General features: G+C 44.9%; 1 protein-coding gene across 1 annotated transcript in view; it reads left to right on the top strand.

The window, feature by feature from the left end:
• Positions 1-18,494, top strand: part of PXYLP1 (2-phosphoxylose phosphatase 1) — a 114,108-nt gene that overhangs the window by 88,030 nt on the left and 7,584 nt on the right. The window contains exons 3-7 of the mRNA XM_040428016.1: positions 4,081-4,137; positions 13,189-13,278; positions 15,096-15,266; positions 16,616-16,742; positions 17,811-17,950. Of these exons, the coding sequence (XP_040283950.1) occupies positions 4,081-4,137; positions 13,189-13,278; positions 15,096-15,266; positions 16,616-16,742; positions 17,811-17,950 (585 nt within the window). The remainder of the gene's footprint in view (positions 1-4,080; positions 4,138-13,188; positions 13,279-15,095; positions 15,267-16,615; positions 16,743-17,810; positions 17,951-18,494) is intronic.

Below are 18,494 nucleotides of genomic sequence, written 5' to 3'. Positions count from 1 at the left end.
TCAGGTGAAAGCATTGTGCTAACAATAGATACTCTATGGAGATGAGCGATTGCAGCAACAATCCCTTGTCCCATATAGCAGAGGTGATTGCGGCACGTAAATGCAACTCTTACCACCTTTTAGGAGCGGGCAATGATCGGGAATGAATGGATTGTTCCTGATAATTACCTGCTGTATTGACCTGTATAAACGGCTCTTTAGGTGACTGCATAAGCGATGCTTTCACCCGATAAACAAGCTTTTGCTTATTTTTTGGGTGATTACTGACACCTTTACACAGGGCAGGTATCAGGAACGAGCATTCCTAGGTACACTCCTTCCCAATAATTGCCCCGATCATTGGCGCATGTCAAGGGGCCCTATAACTTCTGTGTGTAATAAAATCTTAGTGTAATACTTGCCAGAAGGTCTGTAATAGGAATCCGGCTCGGACTGGCCCACAGGGGTACAGGGGAATCCCCCGGTGGGCCCCTGAGCAAGGTGGGCCCCTAGTCTCCCACCCCCTGCACAAGTGGCACATAACACATTAGATTTAGTGTACTACATAGATATATTCAATGTACAGCACCTCAACCAGCCTATGTTCATAAAAAAAAATAAACTTGTTAGATTGTATCCGTATGGTGGGCCTCTAAAATAAATTTTACTGGTGGGCCCTAGGTACCCCAGTCCGACACTGATGGGAATAACCTTAGAACAGATTTGTTTTGCCCATCTCTGTGTGTATAGTGGTTTTTTTTTGTTTTTGCTTTTCTTACTAATGATCTGAAAATCAAGAAAACATAAGATTTTTTTTAAACATTACAAAACATCTGTGTATGGACACAACATGTAAGCTCCTGTTCATACACGGCAGATTTGTTGTAGTTTTTTTACATTCCGCTTCTTAGAACTGCTACAAATCACAGTACATTGCTAATACATGGGGTTTAATTTACAATACATTTTTCTTTTGTAATTTCCTGCATATCTTCTACAGGGGTTATCAGATTTTTTTTTAATTTTTTTTATTTTTTTATATATAAACGGCAGCTAAAAAGCCACTAAATATGCAATGAAAAAGAAGGTTTACTCACCTGTTAATGCCCCACTGTTTTGTCGGAGCCACAGCGCTGGTCCTTCCCACATATGAGGTGCCGTTTACCCCACATCACCACGGTAGCCAATCACTAGCCTCAGCGGTCTAATGCTTTGTACCGTCGAGGCCAGTGATTGGCTGCGGTGCTGACGTGGGGCACATCACCGCTGTAGCTAATGAAACAAAGCCCAGTGGGATGGACCGGAGTGGGGGATTAGATGGTGGGTATAGGCACTTATATATTTTTTTAAATAAAACCTTTAGAGAATATGGACACACTTTTGAATGGATTATTATTGCTTTGTACTTATTTTGGGCTAAAACAATTTTTTCCATTAGGTCTTTATTAAAAATGTACAGATGTTTTTCTTCAGCAGCCAACAGGTTTTCCACTGCAAACCACTCTGTTTCCGTATGACTGAATTTATCTTAAATGAATGTTTATGAGCTCTCAGGACTTACTGTTAAAACAAAACTTCTCTACATTGCAAATAACCATACTATATCGGGTTTTACAGAAATGTACCAGTATCCATGGTGAATAAAATCTTCCAGCTTGTATCATCATATGAGTAACATTTAAAGTGCGCCCAGGCAGAGTACCACTTGGCCGTACAAGCCACAGCGGGATTATATTAACTGGTTAGAATCAAATAGTTTATTCCATGAAAATGAAAATCGGACATAATATATTGCATTACTTCTCTTTCTAACAAAACTAGAACCCGCTCTGTACCTCACATGGATCCACAGCTCCCTCCATTCATTACCTCAATTGCTTAGCTAGATTTTGTTTAGGCTACTTTCACACTAGCGTTCGGGGCTCCGCTTGTGAGTTCCGTTTGAAGGGGCTCACAAGCGGCCCCGAACGCATCCGTCCAGCCCCAATACATTCTGAGTGGACGCGGATCCGCTGAGAATGCATCAGTCTGCCAGCGTTCAGCCTCCGCTCAGCAGGCAGACACCCGAACGCTGCTTGTAGCGTTCGGGTGTCCGCCTGGCCGTGCGGAGGCAAACGGATCCGTCCAGACTTACAATGTAAGTCAATGGGGACGGATCCGTTTGAAGATGACACCATATGGCTAAATTTTCAAATGGATCCGTCCCCCATTGACTTTCAATGTAAAGTCTGGACGGATCCGTCTGAAGCTACTTTCACACTTAGAATTTTTACTAAACTATAATGCAGACGGATCCGTTCAGAACAGATCCAAACATCTGCATTATAGGAGCGGATCCGTCTGTGCAGACAGCAGACGGATCCGCTCTGAACGCAAGTGTGAAAGTAGCCTAAGCCTGGCAGCTCAGGGGGTATGTCCTTTCTGCTGAAGCTCTTTACCTATCACAGCTTAGGGGGTGTCTCCTTTCTGCTACAGCTCTCTCCTTACCACAGCTCATGGGGTGTCTCCTTTCTGCTACAGTTCTCTCCTTACCACAGCTTAGGGGGTGTCTCCTTTCTGCTACAGCTCTCTCCTTACCACAGCTTAGGGGGTTTCTCCTTTCTGCTACAGCTCTCTCCTTACCACAGCTCATGGGGTGTCTCCTTTCTGCTACACCTCTCTCCTTACCACAGCTTAGGGGGTGTCTCCTTTCTGCTACACCTCTCTCCTTACCACAGCTTAGGGGGTGTCTCCTTTCTGCTACAGCTCTTTCCTTACCACAGCTCATGGGGTGTCTCCTTTCTGCCACACCTCTCTCCTTACCACAGCTTAGGGGGTGTCTCCTTTCTGCTACACCTCTCTCCTTACCACAGCTTAGGGGGTGTCTCCTTTCTGCTACAGCTCTCTCCTTACCACAGCTCATGGGGTGTCTCCTTTCTGCTACACCTCTCTCCTTACCACAGCTTAGGGGGTGTCTCCTTTCTGCTACACCTCTCTCCTTACCACAGCTTAGGGGGTGTCTCCTTTCTGCTACACCTCTCTCCTTACCACAGCTTAGGGGGTGTCTCCTTTCTGCTACAGCTCTCTCCTTACCACAGCTCATGGGGTGTCTCCTTTCTGCTACAGCTCTCTCCTTACCACAGCTTAGGGGGTGTCTCCTTTCTGCTACACCTCTCTCCTTACCACAGCTTAGGGGGTGTCTCCTTTCTCCTACAGCTCTCTCCTTACCACAGCTTAGGGGGTGTCTCCTTTCTGCTACAGCTCTCTCCTTACCACAGCTTAGGGGGTGTCTCCTTTCTGCTACAGCTCTCTCCTTACCACAGCTTAGGGGGTGTCTCCTTTCTGCTACAGCTCTCTCCTTACCACAGCTTAGGGGGTGTCTCCTTTCTGCTACACCTCTCTCCTTACCACAGCTTAGGGGGTGTCTCCTTTCTGCTACAGCTCTCTCCTTACCACAGCTTAGGGGGTGTCTCCTTTCTGCTACACCTCTCTCACTGTAAGGATCACATCTTCTAGCAGTAGATATGGCTGGTGGCTGATGGACCTGAACACATGCAACCAACTCAGTAGGTGGTCGTGCATGTTAATAGACAGATTAACAATTAATGGTGGCGTAACCTCTTTAAAGAGACTGTTCAGCAGGGAAGACTCTCTTTTTAAAATTAGTCCCTCTATGCGATCAACTGGTCACCTGGGCTGTAGATGATGAAACTGAATATAATCATCCTAAGGGGACATTCACATGACCATATCTGCAAAACAGGGATACCGGCCGTGTACATTCCGCACTATCCCCTTTCGCAGGTCCAGCACTATGCAACAAATCCCTATTCATGTCTGCAAAATGGACAAGAATAGGACATGTTATTTATTTATTTTTTGCGTGGCCGTGGAACAGACATACGGATGCAGACAACACGCCATGTGCTGTCCAAATCTTTTGCGGCACCTATTGAAATGAATGGGTTCACATCCGATCAGCAAAAAATGCGGGTCAGATGCAAAGTGAAAATGTGGTTATGTGAATGGACCCTAAAAATAATAGAATTGCCCTAATACGACATTCCTGTTTTTTTTGTAGTGTTATATTGTAACCTTTGTGTTCTGTCATTTTGTCTCCAGTCTCCAGATGGCTACCTGTCAGCATGCAGCTTAAGACGCACACCCATGTTCTCCCAGGTAAAGGACACGGAGGGGCATCTGATGTACAAAATCCAGTGACCAGCACAGAGTTAATTTAGTTTTCTGTAAAATATCTTTGTGTCTGCCGTGGCCGGGATGTACCAGTAAGTAACATACTGGATGATTTAAGGCCAGTAATTAAAGTAAACACATTTTGCTCAAGACATTGTGGTGAGCGGTGTATACACCAGGGTGCCATAGGAGACCGGCTGTTTGAGGCCAGCGCACCGCAGGAGAAAGCAGACTTGTAATTCTGGGCTTTCCACACCCTAGAAATTACAGAGCAGCTGGGAGCTGTGTGTATTATAAAGATGGCTGGAGGATAAATGGGTATAATTATGTGTATAAAGGATATTCATAATTGAACAGATACCCCCGGCGCATAGACAGATTATATAAAGCATAGATTTCACTTTTACAGCTGGCATAAAGAAGGAATTTTAATGACATAAGTCGTCTTCTGGATTTGTCTTACTGGGAAATATTTATTTGATCTCATGAGTAAATATCCTCATATCATTTTGTTTGCATATTTACAGGCCTGTAGCTGTATTCTTAAGATTCTGCCATACTTGACTCCAGTAGAGGGGAATCTGGCCACCTGTGCGGTATTAACCCGACCGCTATTGTTCCGGCGTCATAGTTATAGATGTGTAATAAATATAAATAGAAGCAGAACTATACAATCCTTCGTTGATGTGTAAATGGATGCAACAGCCTCACCGCTGGCCCTTGATCCAACAGGCCATAGAGTAAATGTAGAAAAAATGGCACCGGCAGCATCTCACATCTTCCAATCTGTTTATTGCGACCCCCAGACAAGTAAAAACAGCAACGTTTCGGCTGAAACTCAGCCTTTGTCAAGCCTGACAGGCTTGACAAAGGCTGAGTTTCAGCCGAAACGTTGCTGTTTTTACTTGTCTGGGGGTCGCAATAAACAGATTGGAAGATGTGAGATGCTGCCGGTGCCATTTTTTCTACATAGTTATAGATGTGGTCACTGCCTGATGAACTATACTGACTATACTAAGGGCTCGTTCACACGACCGTTGGTGTCCCGTTCCCGGTGCTCTATCTTTTTGCGGAATGGAGGGATCGCAGACCCATTCAAGTGACTGAGTCTGCGATCCCCATGCGCCTGCCCCATGAAAGTTTCCCATGCATTGCAGACCGCAATTTGCGGTTCACAGCACGGGCACGGGACACCAACGGTCATGTGAACGAGCCCTAACTCTCAGATACCTTTGACTAAATCGACAGCTGAACTCAGGGGGCTGTGTCCTCTCTCCCTGTCAGAGCTCAGGGGGCTGTGTCCTCTCTCCCTGTCAGAGCTCAGGGGGCTGTGTCCTCTCTCCCTGTCAGAGCTAAATGAGAGCAAAAATGAGGATCCGTTTTTTTCCGGATTAGATGCTGTCCCATTCACTTTTATGGAGCCTTTTCTTCCATTGCACAGCTCAACAAAAAAAAATGAGACATGTCCTATACGTGTCAGTGAAGATCAGGACATGACCCCATTGAAGTCTATGGGTCAGCAAAAAAACGGAATACAATCATTTTTTTTGCGGACATGCTGAACTGTCCGCAAAAAAACGGATCCGCATTTATGCGGACAGCATACAGCCGTCTGAATGAGCCCTAAGGGTCACATCTTCTAACAGTAGATATGGCTGGTGGCAGTTTAGGGATGGACCTGAACACATCCAACCACCTCAGTGGGTGGTCTTGCACATTACTAAACTAATTAAACACCATGGGGCGCCATTATATCGAAATAAACAGAATCTCTCGCAACTGGAGCATATTTGTAAATATAGTCAATTATAAAAGTGACTAGTTTTGCATGCTGAATAATATTAAAATTACACTTAATGGTGGCACAACTTCTTTGTTTGCTCAGCAGAGATGAATCCCTTTTTAAAATCCTGTATTACACACTTGTATTCTTAAAGGGGTTTTCTGTGATTTTAAAATTGATGACCTTTCCTCAGCCAGTGGCGTTGCTAGGGCTGGTGTCACCCGGTGCGGTAGAAAATGGTGTCACCCCCTTCCCCCCCGCCCCCACCCCCTCCCCGAAGCAAATTTTTTAGCCATATATGGGGGCTATGGTGGTGCTACTGCCATAGGGGGCATTCGTTAGCTCAGCAGACCCCCCCTAGCAGTCAGAGCCTGGTCTCCGGAGGGGCACTTCCAGATTATTTTCTGTCCTTCACCACAAAACAATGGTGCTTATAGAACAGACTACACAGTGTAGCGGTATACTGTACATTGTGGGGCACAGTGTAGCGGTATACTGTACATTGTGGGGCACAGTGTATAGGTATACTGTATATTGTGTGGCACAGTGTAGCGGTATACTGTATATTGTGGGGCACAGTGTAGAGGTATATTGTGTGGCACAGTGTAGAGGTATACTGTATATTGTGGGGCACAGTGTAGAGGTATACTGTATATTGTGTGGCACAGTGTAGAGGTATACTGTATATTGTGCGGCACAGTGTAGAGGTATACTGTATATTGTGGGGCACAATGTAGCGGTATACTGTGTATTGTGTGGCACAGTGTAGAGGTATACTGTATATTGTGTGGCACAGTGTAGAGGTATACTGTATATTGTGCGGCACAGTGTAGAGGTATACTGTATATTGTGTGGCACAGTGTAGAGGTATACTGTATATTGTGTGGCACAGTGTAGAGGTATACTGTATATTGTGTGGCACAGTGTAGAGGTATACTGTATATTGTGTGGCACAGCGTAGCGGTATACTGTATATTGTGTGGCACAGTGTAGAGGTATACTGTATATTATGTGGCACAGTGTAGGCTATATGTGTATAACAAACATATTTCACATAAAAACTAAGTTACTTGGCTTGGCCCTTGGGGATCTAACACTTTGGCCGGGGGCTCGGCGGAGCTGATGTTGTGCTTTATCCTAATGAGAAAGATTTCATAATAAGGATTTGGAGAAGGGGCAGAGGGATAGCAGAGCAGGGAGAGGCTGGTGCTGCTACTAGGGGGTCATACCATGTGGGAGTAATAAAGCCCACCATAATTCCCCCTCCCCCCCCTAGTAGAAATAATTCTCCTTTTAATGTGACAGTGCAAAAAATACCCCCTTGTAATGCCCCCAGTTGAGCTAATGTCCCCATAGTGCCCCCATAATGTCCCAGTATAAAATGCCCCATATATAGTGCCCCTGTAGATGCCCCTCAGTGTCCGGCCTCTGATAGGCTGCCGGCCTAGTGTCCCCCATAATGCCCCCCAATAATGTGCCAGTAAGTGTCCCCATAGATGCCCCCCCATCATGTGCCAGTATCAAATGCCTCTCTCCTCCCCCCCACATGTCCCAGTATCATAGTGCCATCTCCCATCCCCCCAATGTGCCAGTATGAGGTGCCTCTCTCCTCCCCCCACATGTCCCAGTATCATAGTGCCATGCCATCTCCCCCCCCCCAAAAGTGCCAGTATCACATGCCTCCCCCCCCATGTCCCAGTATCATAGTGCCATTCCATCCCCCCCCCCCCAAAAAAAGTGCCAGTATAAAGTGCCTCTCCCCCCCCATGTCCCAGTATCATAGTGCCATGCCATCCCCCCCCCCATGTGCCAGTATCAGGTGCCAACCCCCCTCCCCCCATGGCAGTAACAGTCGGGTATTAAAAAAAATAAAAAAAAAACTTCTACTTACCTCCATGTCAGCGATGCAATGCAGCCTCTTCCTGTATGTCCATATATGGAGTTAGTGCTTGTGTATTTCAGAAAAGCTTCTGCTGGGATTCGAACCCACGACCTTCTGTATCAGAGGCAAAGCATCTAACCACACGGCCATAAGAACAGCCTTGCTACAGACTGAAAATATATGAGACTTGTACTGTTATAGCTGTACATCTATACACATGACAGCTGCCCTAACACACCCAGCACTGCTATATCTCTATATGCTACCGAAATAGATACCTCAACCATTGATTGAATACATATTAAAGTGCTGTCCTAGCCTGTGGCAATAAATACATATAAATAACCTACATAGAAAATGCCAGACCGCTGGTACTCATTATGTCCTTTATTACAAAATCACATTATACAACATACATGATTAAAAGAATCAGTGCAGGAGATAAAAGCAACATCACTGGAGGAGACATACAATGAACGGAGTCCCTATCCTAGAGATTTGTACAAAAGACATGATTATGCATATAATGAATAATACATATTGAGGAAAAGGGACATTTACCCATACAGAGTCTCCTCCAGGATGGCGCCAACCCCAACGCGCGTTTCGGCGTACCTTCGTACCCCAGACTATGTAGGTTATTTATATCTCTATATGACAGCTGTCCCAGCACACTCAGCTCTGCTATATCTCTATAAATGATAGCTGCCCCAGCACACCCAGCTCTGCTACATATGATACACATGACAGCTGCACCAGCACACTCAGCTCTACTATATCTCTATATATGACAGCTGCTCCAGCAAACCCAGCTCTGCTACATCTATACACATGACAGCTGCCCTAACACACCCAGCACTGCTATATCTCTATATGACAGCTGTCCCAGCACACTCAGCTCTGCTATATCTCTATAAATGATAGCTGCCCCAGCACACCCAGCTCTGCTACATATGATACACATGACAGCTGCACCAGCACACTCAGCTCTACTATATCTCTATATATGACAGCTGCTCCAGCAAACCCAGCTCTGCTACATCTATACACATGACAGCTGCCCTAACACACCCAGCACTGCTATATCTCTATATGACAGCTGTCCCAGCACACTCAGCTCTGCTATATCTCTATATATGATAGCTGCCCTAACACACCCAGCTCTGCTACATCTAATACACATGACAGCTGCACCAGCACACTCAGCTCTACTATATCTCTATATATTACAGCTGCTTCAGCAAACCCAGCTCTACTACATCTATACACATGACAGCTGCCCAAACACACCCAGCACTGCTACATCTAATACACATGACAGCTGGAGCAGCTGTCATATATATAGAGATATAGTAGAGCTGAGTGTGCTGGTGCAGCTGTCATGTGTATCATATGTAGCAGAGCTGGGTGTGCTGGGGCAGCTATCATTTATAGAGATATAGCAGAGCTGAGTGTGCTGGGACAGCTGTCATATAGAGATATAGCAGTGCTGGGTGTGTTAGGGCAGCTGTCATGTGTATAGATGTACAGCTATAACAGTATATTTTCAGTCAGTAGCAAGGCTTTTCTTATGGCCGTGTGGTTAGATGCTTTGCCTCTGATACAGAAGGTCGTGGGTTCGAATCCCAGCCGAAGCTTTTCTGAAATACACAAGCACTAACTCCATATATGGACATACAGAGCGGGACACAGGAAGAGGCTGCATCGCAGTGCTTTGCCTCTGATACAGAAGGTCGTGGGTTCGAATCCCAGTCACATCTTTCCCTCTCCTGAGGACGGCAATACAAATGGTTCGTAAATGCCGCCCTGCTGGTGTCACCCCCATCAATGGTGTCACCCGGTGCGGTCCGCACTCCCCGCACCCCCCTTTCAACGCCACTGTCCTCAGCCCAGGGCTCTCATATGTTGGGGCCCAGCATAAGATTCATACTTGCCTGCTCCATGTTTTACATCTTCTGGTACCTGCTATTTACATCTGGCTGGCCATGGGCATTGCTACATTCACAGCTTCAGCCAATGACTGACTTCAGTAGAGAAGTGCTGTTGGTGGCCATATCACTGCTGAAGCCGGTCATTGGCCAGAGTGGGACCAGCTGGATGGAGACAGTGGAGGCAACACAAAGGACCAGAGGGACATCGAGCAGGTAAATATGAATCCTCTATTTCAGGGATATACTGTGGACACTTGATAAATAATGATAATTACCAGAAAACCCCTTTAAAGAGAATGTGTCGCCTCCGGCAAGCCCTTATAAGTGCAATAATACATGTGTAGAATACCTGCCGCGGACTCTGGATCAGTCCTTTTTATGTCAATACACACTGCTATTTCCCCGTTGTGTACCTGTCATGTAAAGTGAATTTAAAAGATTTGAGAAGGAATAAGCTTACGTAGGCTACATGAATAAATATATTTACTAAGTGGGATTAAATATACGATAACGCAAACAAATCACATATAGAATAATAAAAAGTAAATAAACATCACTAGCCTAAATGGGGTGGAGACTCCGTCGATCATGCTATAACTCATGGCTGTCTACTATGTTATAACACATGACCGACACCCCAGGGTGTACAAGAGAGATAGGGCAATCATACTCGCATCCTACCTAGGATGAAGGGCCTGGTGGAGTCTCCTGAGGGAATGTGTGTCGCAGAGTTTTAAAACTGTTGGCCCCTCCTCCAGTGTGCAGCACGCATGTCTCAGAGATCACTCAGGAATGTGTTGTTATCAGCACAATGGGGGATGAGTACTATCTCTAACCCACTTCATTACAAGGAAAACTTGTGAACTATTACACAGAGTATTAAACAGAATTAAAGGGGAGAACCAATCAGTACTTAAAAATACCCTTACAATACATTGCCCACACAAGGAATACATTGAGAGGACTTCTGTCCGTGCGCACATAATGACAGGACTCTAGGTGAAGTCCTCTCTGTGCTTTACAAGGCCGGTTTGTGGGCGTATAAGTGGGGGAATGAGGATGAGTACCGACATACAAATTAATGATCTGGAGTCAGCATCAGGTGTTCTATACATGTATTCTTGTACTTCATAGGACTTGCCAGAGGTGATACATTGCCTTTAAGTGTCCTGGTGCAGGCCGCGGTGCGTTGGCATTTCACCGCCTGTGCCAAGATACATGCTGTACAGGGATAAGGGGGCATTTATTAAAAGAGCATTATTACTTATTAAAGGGGCACTTATTGCTTATTAAAGGGCATCTGTCAACAGATTTGCACCTACGACACTGGCTGACCTGTTACATGTGCACTTGGCAACGGAAGGCATCTTTGTTGGTCCCATGTTCATATGTGTCCGCATTGCTGAGAAAAATAAGGTTTTAATATATAGAAATTAGCCTCTAGGAGCAACGGGGGCGCTGCCATTACACCTAGAGGCTTTGGTGTCTGTGCAACTGCTGCGCCGTCTGCACTTTGATTGACAGGGCCAGGCAGTGTTAACATGATCACACCTGGCCCTGACTTCTCCTAAAGTCAATGAAAGTGAAGAGGGGCGGCAGTTGCACAGTGATTGGTGAAGAACACCAAGAGCCCCAGATTTTTTCAAATTTCTGAGGACACTTCCTATTGCCGTACATTATCTTTTCAAAGGGCAGAATTTGGTTTACCAGTGCTTTCCACTGACCTATTGTCGGCGGTCTGTCCGCCATCCATCGTAAAGCGATAGCTTTCCTGGCTAGGAATAGGCACTCTCTTAAAGGGATTCTGTCATCAGATTTTACCCCTATAACCTAAAGATATCCTCATGTCCGGACTAATAAGAAGAATCCTAAGCTGGCCTTATTAAACCTCACTGTGGCTCTATTTGTCCAAAAAACTGGTTTTTATAACCTGCCAATCACTTACTTAAGGTGCCCAAGGGGAGGTCCGTTAATACAGGGTGCCCGGCCGCACCCCTCGCCGTCCGGTGCCCAGCGCCGCCTTCCGTCTTCATCGCCGCCTTCCCTGTCTTCAGCGTCGCCTTCCCTGTCTTCAGCGCCGCCTTCTACAGCTCAGCGCCGCCTCTGCAATCCTCCCGTCCCTCTGCCAGATCCCGCGCCTGCGCACTAGGCTCGGCCTGATGTGCCCGTGCGGACTCCTGGCAGCGGCTTCATTGAGCGAAGTGCGCATGCGCCGGCCTGATGCGCACTTCGCTCAACCCTAATATGACCTGCAGATTGGCTGAGCTTAGTGCGCAGGCGCGGGATCTGGCAGAGGGACGGGGAGGATTGCAGAGGCGGCGCTGAGCTGTAGAAGGCAGCCCTGAAGACAGGGAAGGCGGCGATGAAGACTGAAGGCGGCGCTGAGCACCGGACGGCGCGGGGTGCGGCCGGGCACCCTGTATTAACAGACCTCCCCTTGGGCACCTTAAGTTAGTGATTGGCAGGTTATAAAAACCTGTTTTTTGGACAAATAGAGCCACAGTGAGGTTTAATAAGGCCAGCTTAGGATTCTTCTTATTAGTCCAGACATGAGCATATGTTTAGGTTATAGGGGTAAAATCTGATGACAGAATCCCTTTAAGAAGGTACAAACGTACAAGGAGCGGGTGTCACTATCCACTATCCCTAGAAGGCAAATCTTAGGATGATCAGAGTGGACAAAATATCCACTACCTTTTTCCAAAAGGGTCGTATGAACCTGCAGTCCCAGATAAGATGCCAGAAATCTGCATTATTTTGAGCGCATCTGTGGCATCTCGTGTGGTCTAGCCTGCCCATTTTGTGCAACCTGGTAGGTGTTAAATAACTCCTGTGGAGAATAAATAGGAGCATTATATTTTAAGAAAGCACTATGGTTAATTATTAGTTTCGAAGCACACTCTCAGGGGGCATTATTGCTTTCAAAGGGGCACACAGGGGAATTACTACTGTCTACAGGGAAAAGGGGGCAGTATTTACTTTCAAAGGGTTATTGTAACTTTTAGGGGTCACACAGCACATTATTATTTTGGAGATGCCATGTATACTTTGTAAGGTGCACACTGTTGGGTATTATTACTTTGTGGGGGCATTGAGAATTGGTATTACTCCCTAGGTTACAAAAGAAGCCATTTTTACTGTGTGGTGCACTATAATCATCTGAGACACGGTGTATATGGCACTATTATTTCTAAGGGCAACATCATTGTTTTCAGGGGTTCTGTCTATCTGGTAGTATTTATGAAGCTACTATGAAGTAGAGTATTTGGGGGCATTGTGTCACACAGCAGTAATAGGTTCAAATATGGCAGGAACAAGCACAGAATCGGGGGCATCAGAGGGATGTGAGTTTCCGTAAACTGGGGAAAGTTAGGGCTGATGCTGGTGAGGAGATGCTGGAAAGTGAGAAGCCAAAGATGTCTCTGTTACAAACTCTGCAGACACAAGTCATGGCTGGAAGAAGTGGTCCAGGCCAGATGGAAAAGACAGGAAAAGTGAACATTACCAATCTGAGAACACGTGTCTCAACTGTAAGTCATTGGATTTGACTGTACTGTAATCCGTCTGCAGAATACCTGTGTAGCACTAGTATCTAGCACTGTATGGTGGTATACTGGTATTTGTGTAATGTGTTTTGTTCAGTATTAGTATGGTAATATTAATGACATTGGTCGTGGTGTTGGTCTCTGGTTACTTGGGTTGAGGTCCACTCAGATGTGGTTTTCCTCCCCTCTTCTGAACCCCTAGGCATGCCTTTGAATGGGGCATATCTTTCCCCTGTTAGCAGACACAGGATGAATGTGAGCCCCCACAAACAACTTTTTTTGGATCAGACACTGCCTCTGGAGCTGTACCCAGTAGTACAAGTTGTTTGGAAGAGGGTGCACACTTTTGTCGCCTTGCACCTCACTAACTATGCCCCTTAAAACCCAACCTGGGCCATATTTGTTCATGCTGAAGAAAAACCATGTACTACAGGTAGTAGGAAACGCGTTATAGGGTCTCAGCAGTGGGATTCTGCTGACTTGGATTCACCTTTCACCCCCTTCAATTAAATTGTATGTGGAGAAATTGTCTTTTCTGATGAAAATGGACTGGCTGGAGGGGTCAACCAAGAGGGAATCACACGTGAAGTGTTTTTTTTTTTTTGAAAGGTGGGAAAGCCTTCTTGCTATACTGCCAATACATGTATGGCATTCCATTAAGGGTCCATTCACACGTCCGTAAGTGTTCTGCGGATCCGCAAAACACGGACACTGGCAATGTGCATTCCGCGGACCGCACATCGCCGGCACTATAATAGAAAATGCCTAATCTTGTCCGCAATTGCGGACAAGAATAGGACATGTTCTGTTTTTTTGCGGAAACAGAAGCACGGATGCGGAAGTGCGGATCCGCAAATGCGGATGCGGACAGCACATTCCGGCCCTATTGAAAATGAATGGGTCTGCACCCGTTCCGCAAAATTGCGGAACGGATGCGGACGTGTGAATGGACCCTAACAAATGCTTTAAAATGACCAGCTGGTATCAAAAACGAGTCCTCATTGGAGACCCGACTATTGTTTTGGAGTAGTGGTCCTTTCTGTCATCCTGGTGCTGTGAGGTCCTGGGCGTGAAGTTTCTCTGCCAACGACAGTAGTCTATCTGCTGTTGGGTGTCTACTGGAGAGAATTGAGAGAGACTGGGTTACTTTTTATGTTTTTTTTTGCAGTTTTTCAGGGAGATTTCTAATACAACAAATGTGGTATGAACAGAGCAATAGCCTAATGCACAGGATGAATTTTTGAAGTGAAGATACTAGGCAAATTATTTGCAATGCTCAAAGAGTTTCTGCTGTATCCCTCCGCCTGCTAATTTTCCCAGAAATGTGTGCATTTAATTGGAAATCTTGGGCCAGATTTATCACTACTCTGACAGCTTACTCCACCTTAACATATGGCTAAAGCCAGATTTATGATTGGCCCTTTAAGACTGTAATAAATGTGGTTTGACGGTAGCAGTTTATCCGTCAGTAAGCAGCTTTACGAAAAAGTCGTATGCTCTATTAAAAAGTCTCATAAGATAAGCATGGTCCTCACTGGAGTGAAATTGTGCATTTTTTTGAGACTTTTTAAATAGTCGCAATAGTAAATCTGTCTAGAGATTCATTTACATAAGAAAACACGCCCACTTTTAGAAAACTGGCAAACATAGTGCAGAGCAGAAAAAGGTCGCAAATTTTTGCGCAGTTTAAGCGATTGCCAAATTTTTTTGACTTTTTCACTCCATTATTCTGACTTGAGCTAATGATAAATCTGGCCCCTTGTCTTTATATCCAAATCTACATTAACTATTTTTGCTCACAGGGTTACCCGTTCGGTTCATACCCGCTATGTCCGAGAGGGAAGAAGCACTTAGTGCCAAAAATCGTAAAAGAATCATGCCGGACCTGCTGACCGAGCCTTCTACATCTGATCCACTGTATGAAGCCAACCTATACTGTAATACGCCTGGAGTAGCAGAGCGCAGCATGGAAGGTAATGTACTGTGCAGATCTTATCAAATTAGGCTACTTTCACACTGGCGTTTCTATTTTCCGGTATGGAGATCCATCATAGGGTCTCAATACCGGAAAAAAATCTTCAGTTTTGTCCCCATTCATTGTCAATGGGGACAAAACGAAACTGAACAGAACAGAATGCTCCAAAATGCATTCCGTTCCGTTTGGTTGTGTTCTCATACCGGAGAGCAAACCGCAGCATGCTGTGGTTTTCTTTCCGTCATGGGATGTGGAGCAGGACGGATCTGTCATGACCCACAATGCAAGTCAATGGGGACGGATCCGTTTTCTCTGACTTTCAATGGAGTTCATGACGGATCCATCATTGCTATGTTAAAGATAATACAACCGGATCCGTTCATAACAGATGCAGACTGTTGTATTATCAGTAACGGAAGCGTTTTTGCTGAACCCTGCCGGATCCAGTAAAAACGCTGGTGTGAAAGTAGCCTTAATCCACCAAATTTGTGTAAGAAAATCATTAGCCATGTCCTGGAAGATGGGCGGAGATGCACTAAGCAAAATGCCCCAGATTTTGTGTGTATTGGGCCTCATGCATGCGGCTGTTGCAATCTGGAGCTGCGGTACGGAACCTCACGGAAGCACTCCGGAGTGCTTCCGTGGTGTTTCTGTCAGTGCCTCCACACCACAAAAAAATAGAACATGTTCTATTTTTATTTTTTTGAGGTGGGGACAGATCACGGACCCATTCAAGTGGAAAGGGTCTCGATCCGTCCCGGTCGCCACACGACACGGACGTTGCCCGTGCATTGGGGACCGCAAACTCCGGTCCCCTATGCACGGTATGGCCGGACCTCGGCCGTGTGCATGAGGCCTTAGGCTGAATTAACACTAAAGGGGTTTTCCAGGCTTTTAATGTTGATGACTAGTGGTGAGCGAACATCTGAAGTCGCTACGTTCAAAACTTCGGAAGTTAGTTATACACGAAGTCGCACTTGACTTTGTTGAATAACTTATCTGTCATTGTAATTATACAGAAGAGTAAGGGGCACATTTATTAAGAACGGTGTTTTAGAAGCCAGTCTTAATAAGCCCTATAGCTGGCGGTGAATCCGCCGGAGTTATGAAGATGCGCAGACCTCTACATAACTTTTTTAGATCCACTGGCACTTCTAAATGTAAAACCGCTTTCTAGCTGTCTTACATTAGTACCATTTTGTACACCTAAAATGTAAATGAGAAGGACCTGCCAGCCTGTCCCCTTCCGCACCCACGGAATTTTTAACTCTGTAAATTTTTTTTGTGATTTAAATATGTGTATTTTCATATACATGTGATATTTTACCAAATATTTCATGACCCTAGGCCATGCACCTCATAACTTTAAACTGTTGTCCGTCCAAGTGATGATCCGTCATGGTGATAGGTATCCGCTTTATGCTATTCCGAAAACCAAGAGACCTGATATTGACTGTGTCCTGGAGCCAGACAGGTATAGTGCATGTTATTAAAATTAACAGTGCTTTTTTGTCTTCATTGTTTCTTAAGAAATTCATGGTTAAACGTACCCTAGATGGCTTATATATATAAACATATATAGATAGGTGTGTGTGTGTGTGTGTGTGTGTATGTGTGTGTGTGTATATATATATATATATATATATATATATATATATATATATATATAGCATTCACATAGCATGACAATATAGGACTCCAGGATGACCTAAATATAAGGTTGTGTTCACACAATGCAGTGTAAGGGCTCATGCACACGACCGTATGCCCTATAAGACATACAGTCCGTGAGCGGGCCATATGTCCGGGAGCGGCATACATTGTGCGCACGGGAGCGCACAGCATCATAGGTTACTATGATGCTGTGCTCATTGGGCCTCCTGCCGGACTATAGTCCCGCACTCATATGATATTATGTATGTATATTATGATGTATGCCGCTCCGGGACATATGGCCGGCTCACGGACCGTATGTCTCGGAGGGCATACGGTCGTGTGCATGAGCCCTTAGGCAGAAGAAGAAATAGACTTCAAAAGCACAAAATGGGCAAAAGAAAAAGCACCAAAAAATGTAAATATAAGTGCTACAAGTGCACACAAGCTGAGCAAGATCAGTACTATTACAATCAAAATAATGAGCAAAACTGATCTTATTGTGACTGTATGTATACATTTTTTTTTATCAAACTGTATGAACCATTTTCCACTTCACGGTAGTCTTTGTAGGTGAGTACTTTTTTTGGGTATAATACATGCTGCACCTGGCTAAGCGCCCGTGGCCCTGGACCAGATCCCACCACAGGCATGACATCACAGCAAGCCCAATACACCAAGTAAACAGATCTTAAGAGCTTATCCTTCCAGGTGGTCTCAAAGGTCGCCGTGAAATAACAAGTGGCCTTTTACACTTTGCTCAGCAGCAGTAGTGTAGTCAATGTCTTTTTTTCTCCGTTTGGTATGGTGTTAAGCATCTTTATCATTTACCTGTGACCTCTTGACAACCAAGTTCACTGTTGCCTACTTTTCTCCTTACATTTTATAGGAAGCCATCCCACCCAAACTTGGCAGATTTTATTAATCACATGGTAAAAGGATCAGAAGGCCAGCTGGACGGTACGTTGAGCAGCCTGCCACGTTTTCCCAGCCATTCCCAGTGCGAGATGGGAGAATTAACCCAAACAGGTAGACTGCCTCTTCTGTATTTCTTGTGACATTTATACAAAGGCAGGGGAGGTTTCCATTTATTACAGAACATAAAGTAAAACGGTTTGCCCATTTATGTGGCTGTCTGAGGCCGTTTTTTTATGCAGGAGAAATTTTAGTATTTTTGGGGGCTGTCTGGGAGCACTTATAAATTATGGTGGTTTTTCAATATTTTTTTTCTGTGCTGAAATATATATATATATATATATATATATATATATATATATATATATAAAAAGGTTTTTTTTCCATTGTTTTTGTTAATTTTTTTATGTTGTTGATGTACTAAATAACCTGATAATAACAGGTTATTATGGTTGTGGCTAGTATGTGTAATTTTCTAAAATTACGCAAATTACGCTTTCGCACAATTTGGCGACTTTTTGCATTTTTACACCACTCACTCCAGTTTTGTAATATGGGTGGAAAAGTGGGTATGGTTAGCTATGTTAATGACTTTCATTCCAGATTTATCATTGCGACTTTTTAAAAAAAGTCGCAATCTCACTCCAGGAGGAGGGTG

The sequence above is a fragment of the Bufo bufo genome, chromosome 4 (assembly GCF_905171765.1).
Source record: "Bufo bufo chromosome 4, aBufBuf1.1, whole genome shotgun sequence".
Lineage (NCBI taxonomy): Eukaryota > Metazoa > Chordata > Amphibia > Anura > Bufonidae > Bufo > Bufo bufo.
The sequence above is the reverse complement of the archived record's forward strand: the minus strand, read 5'-3'. Positions and strand labels throughout refer to the sequence as shown.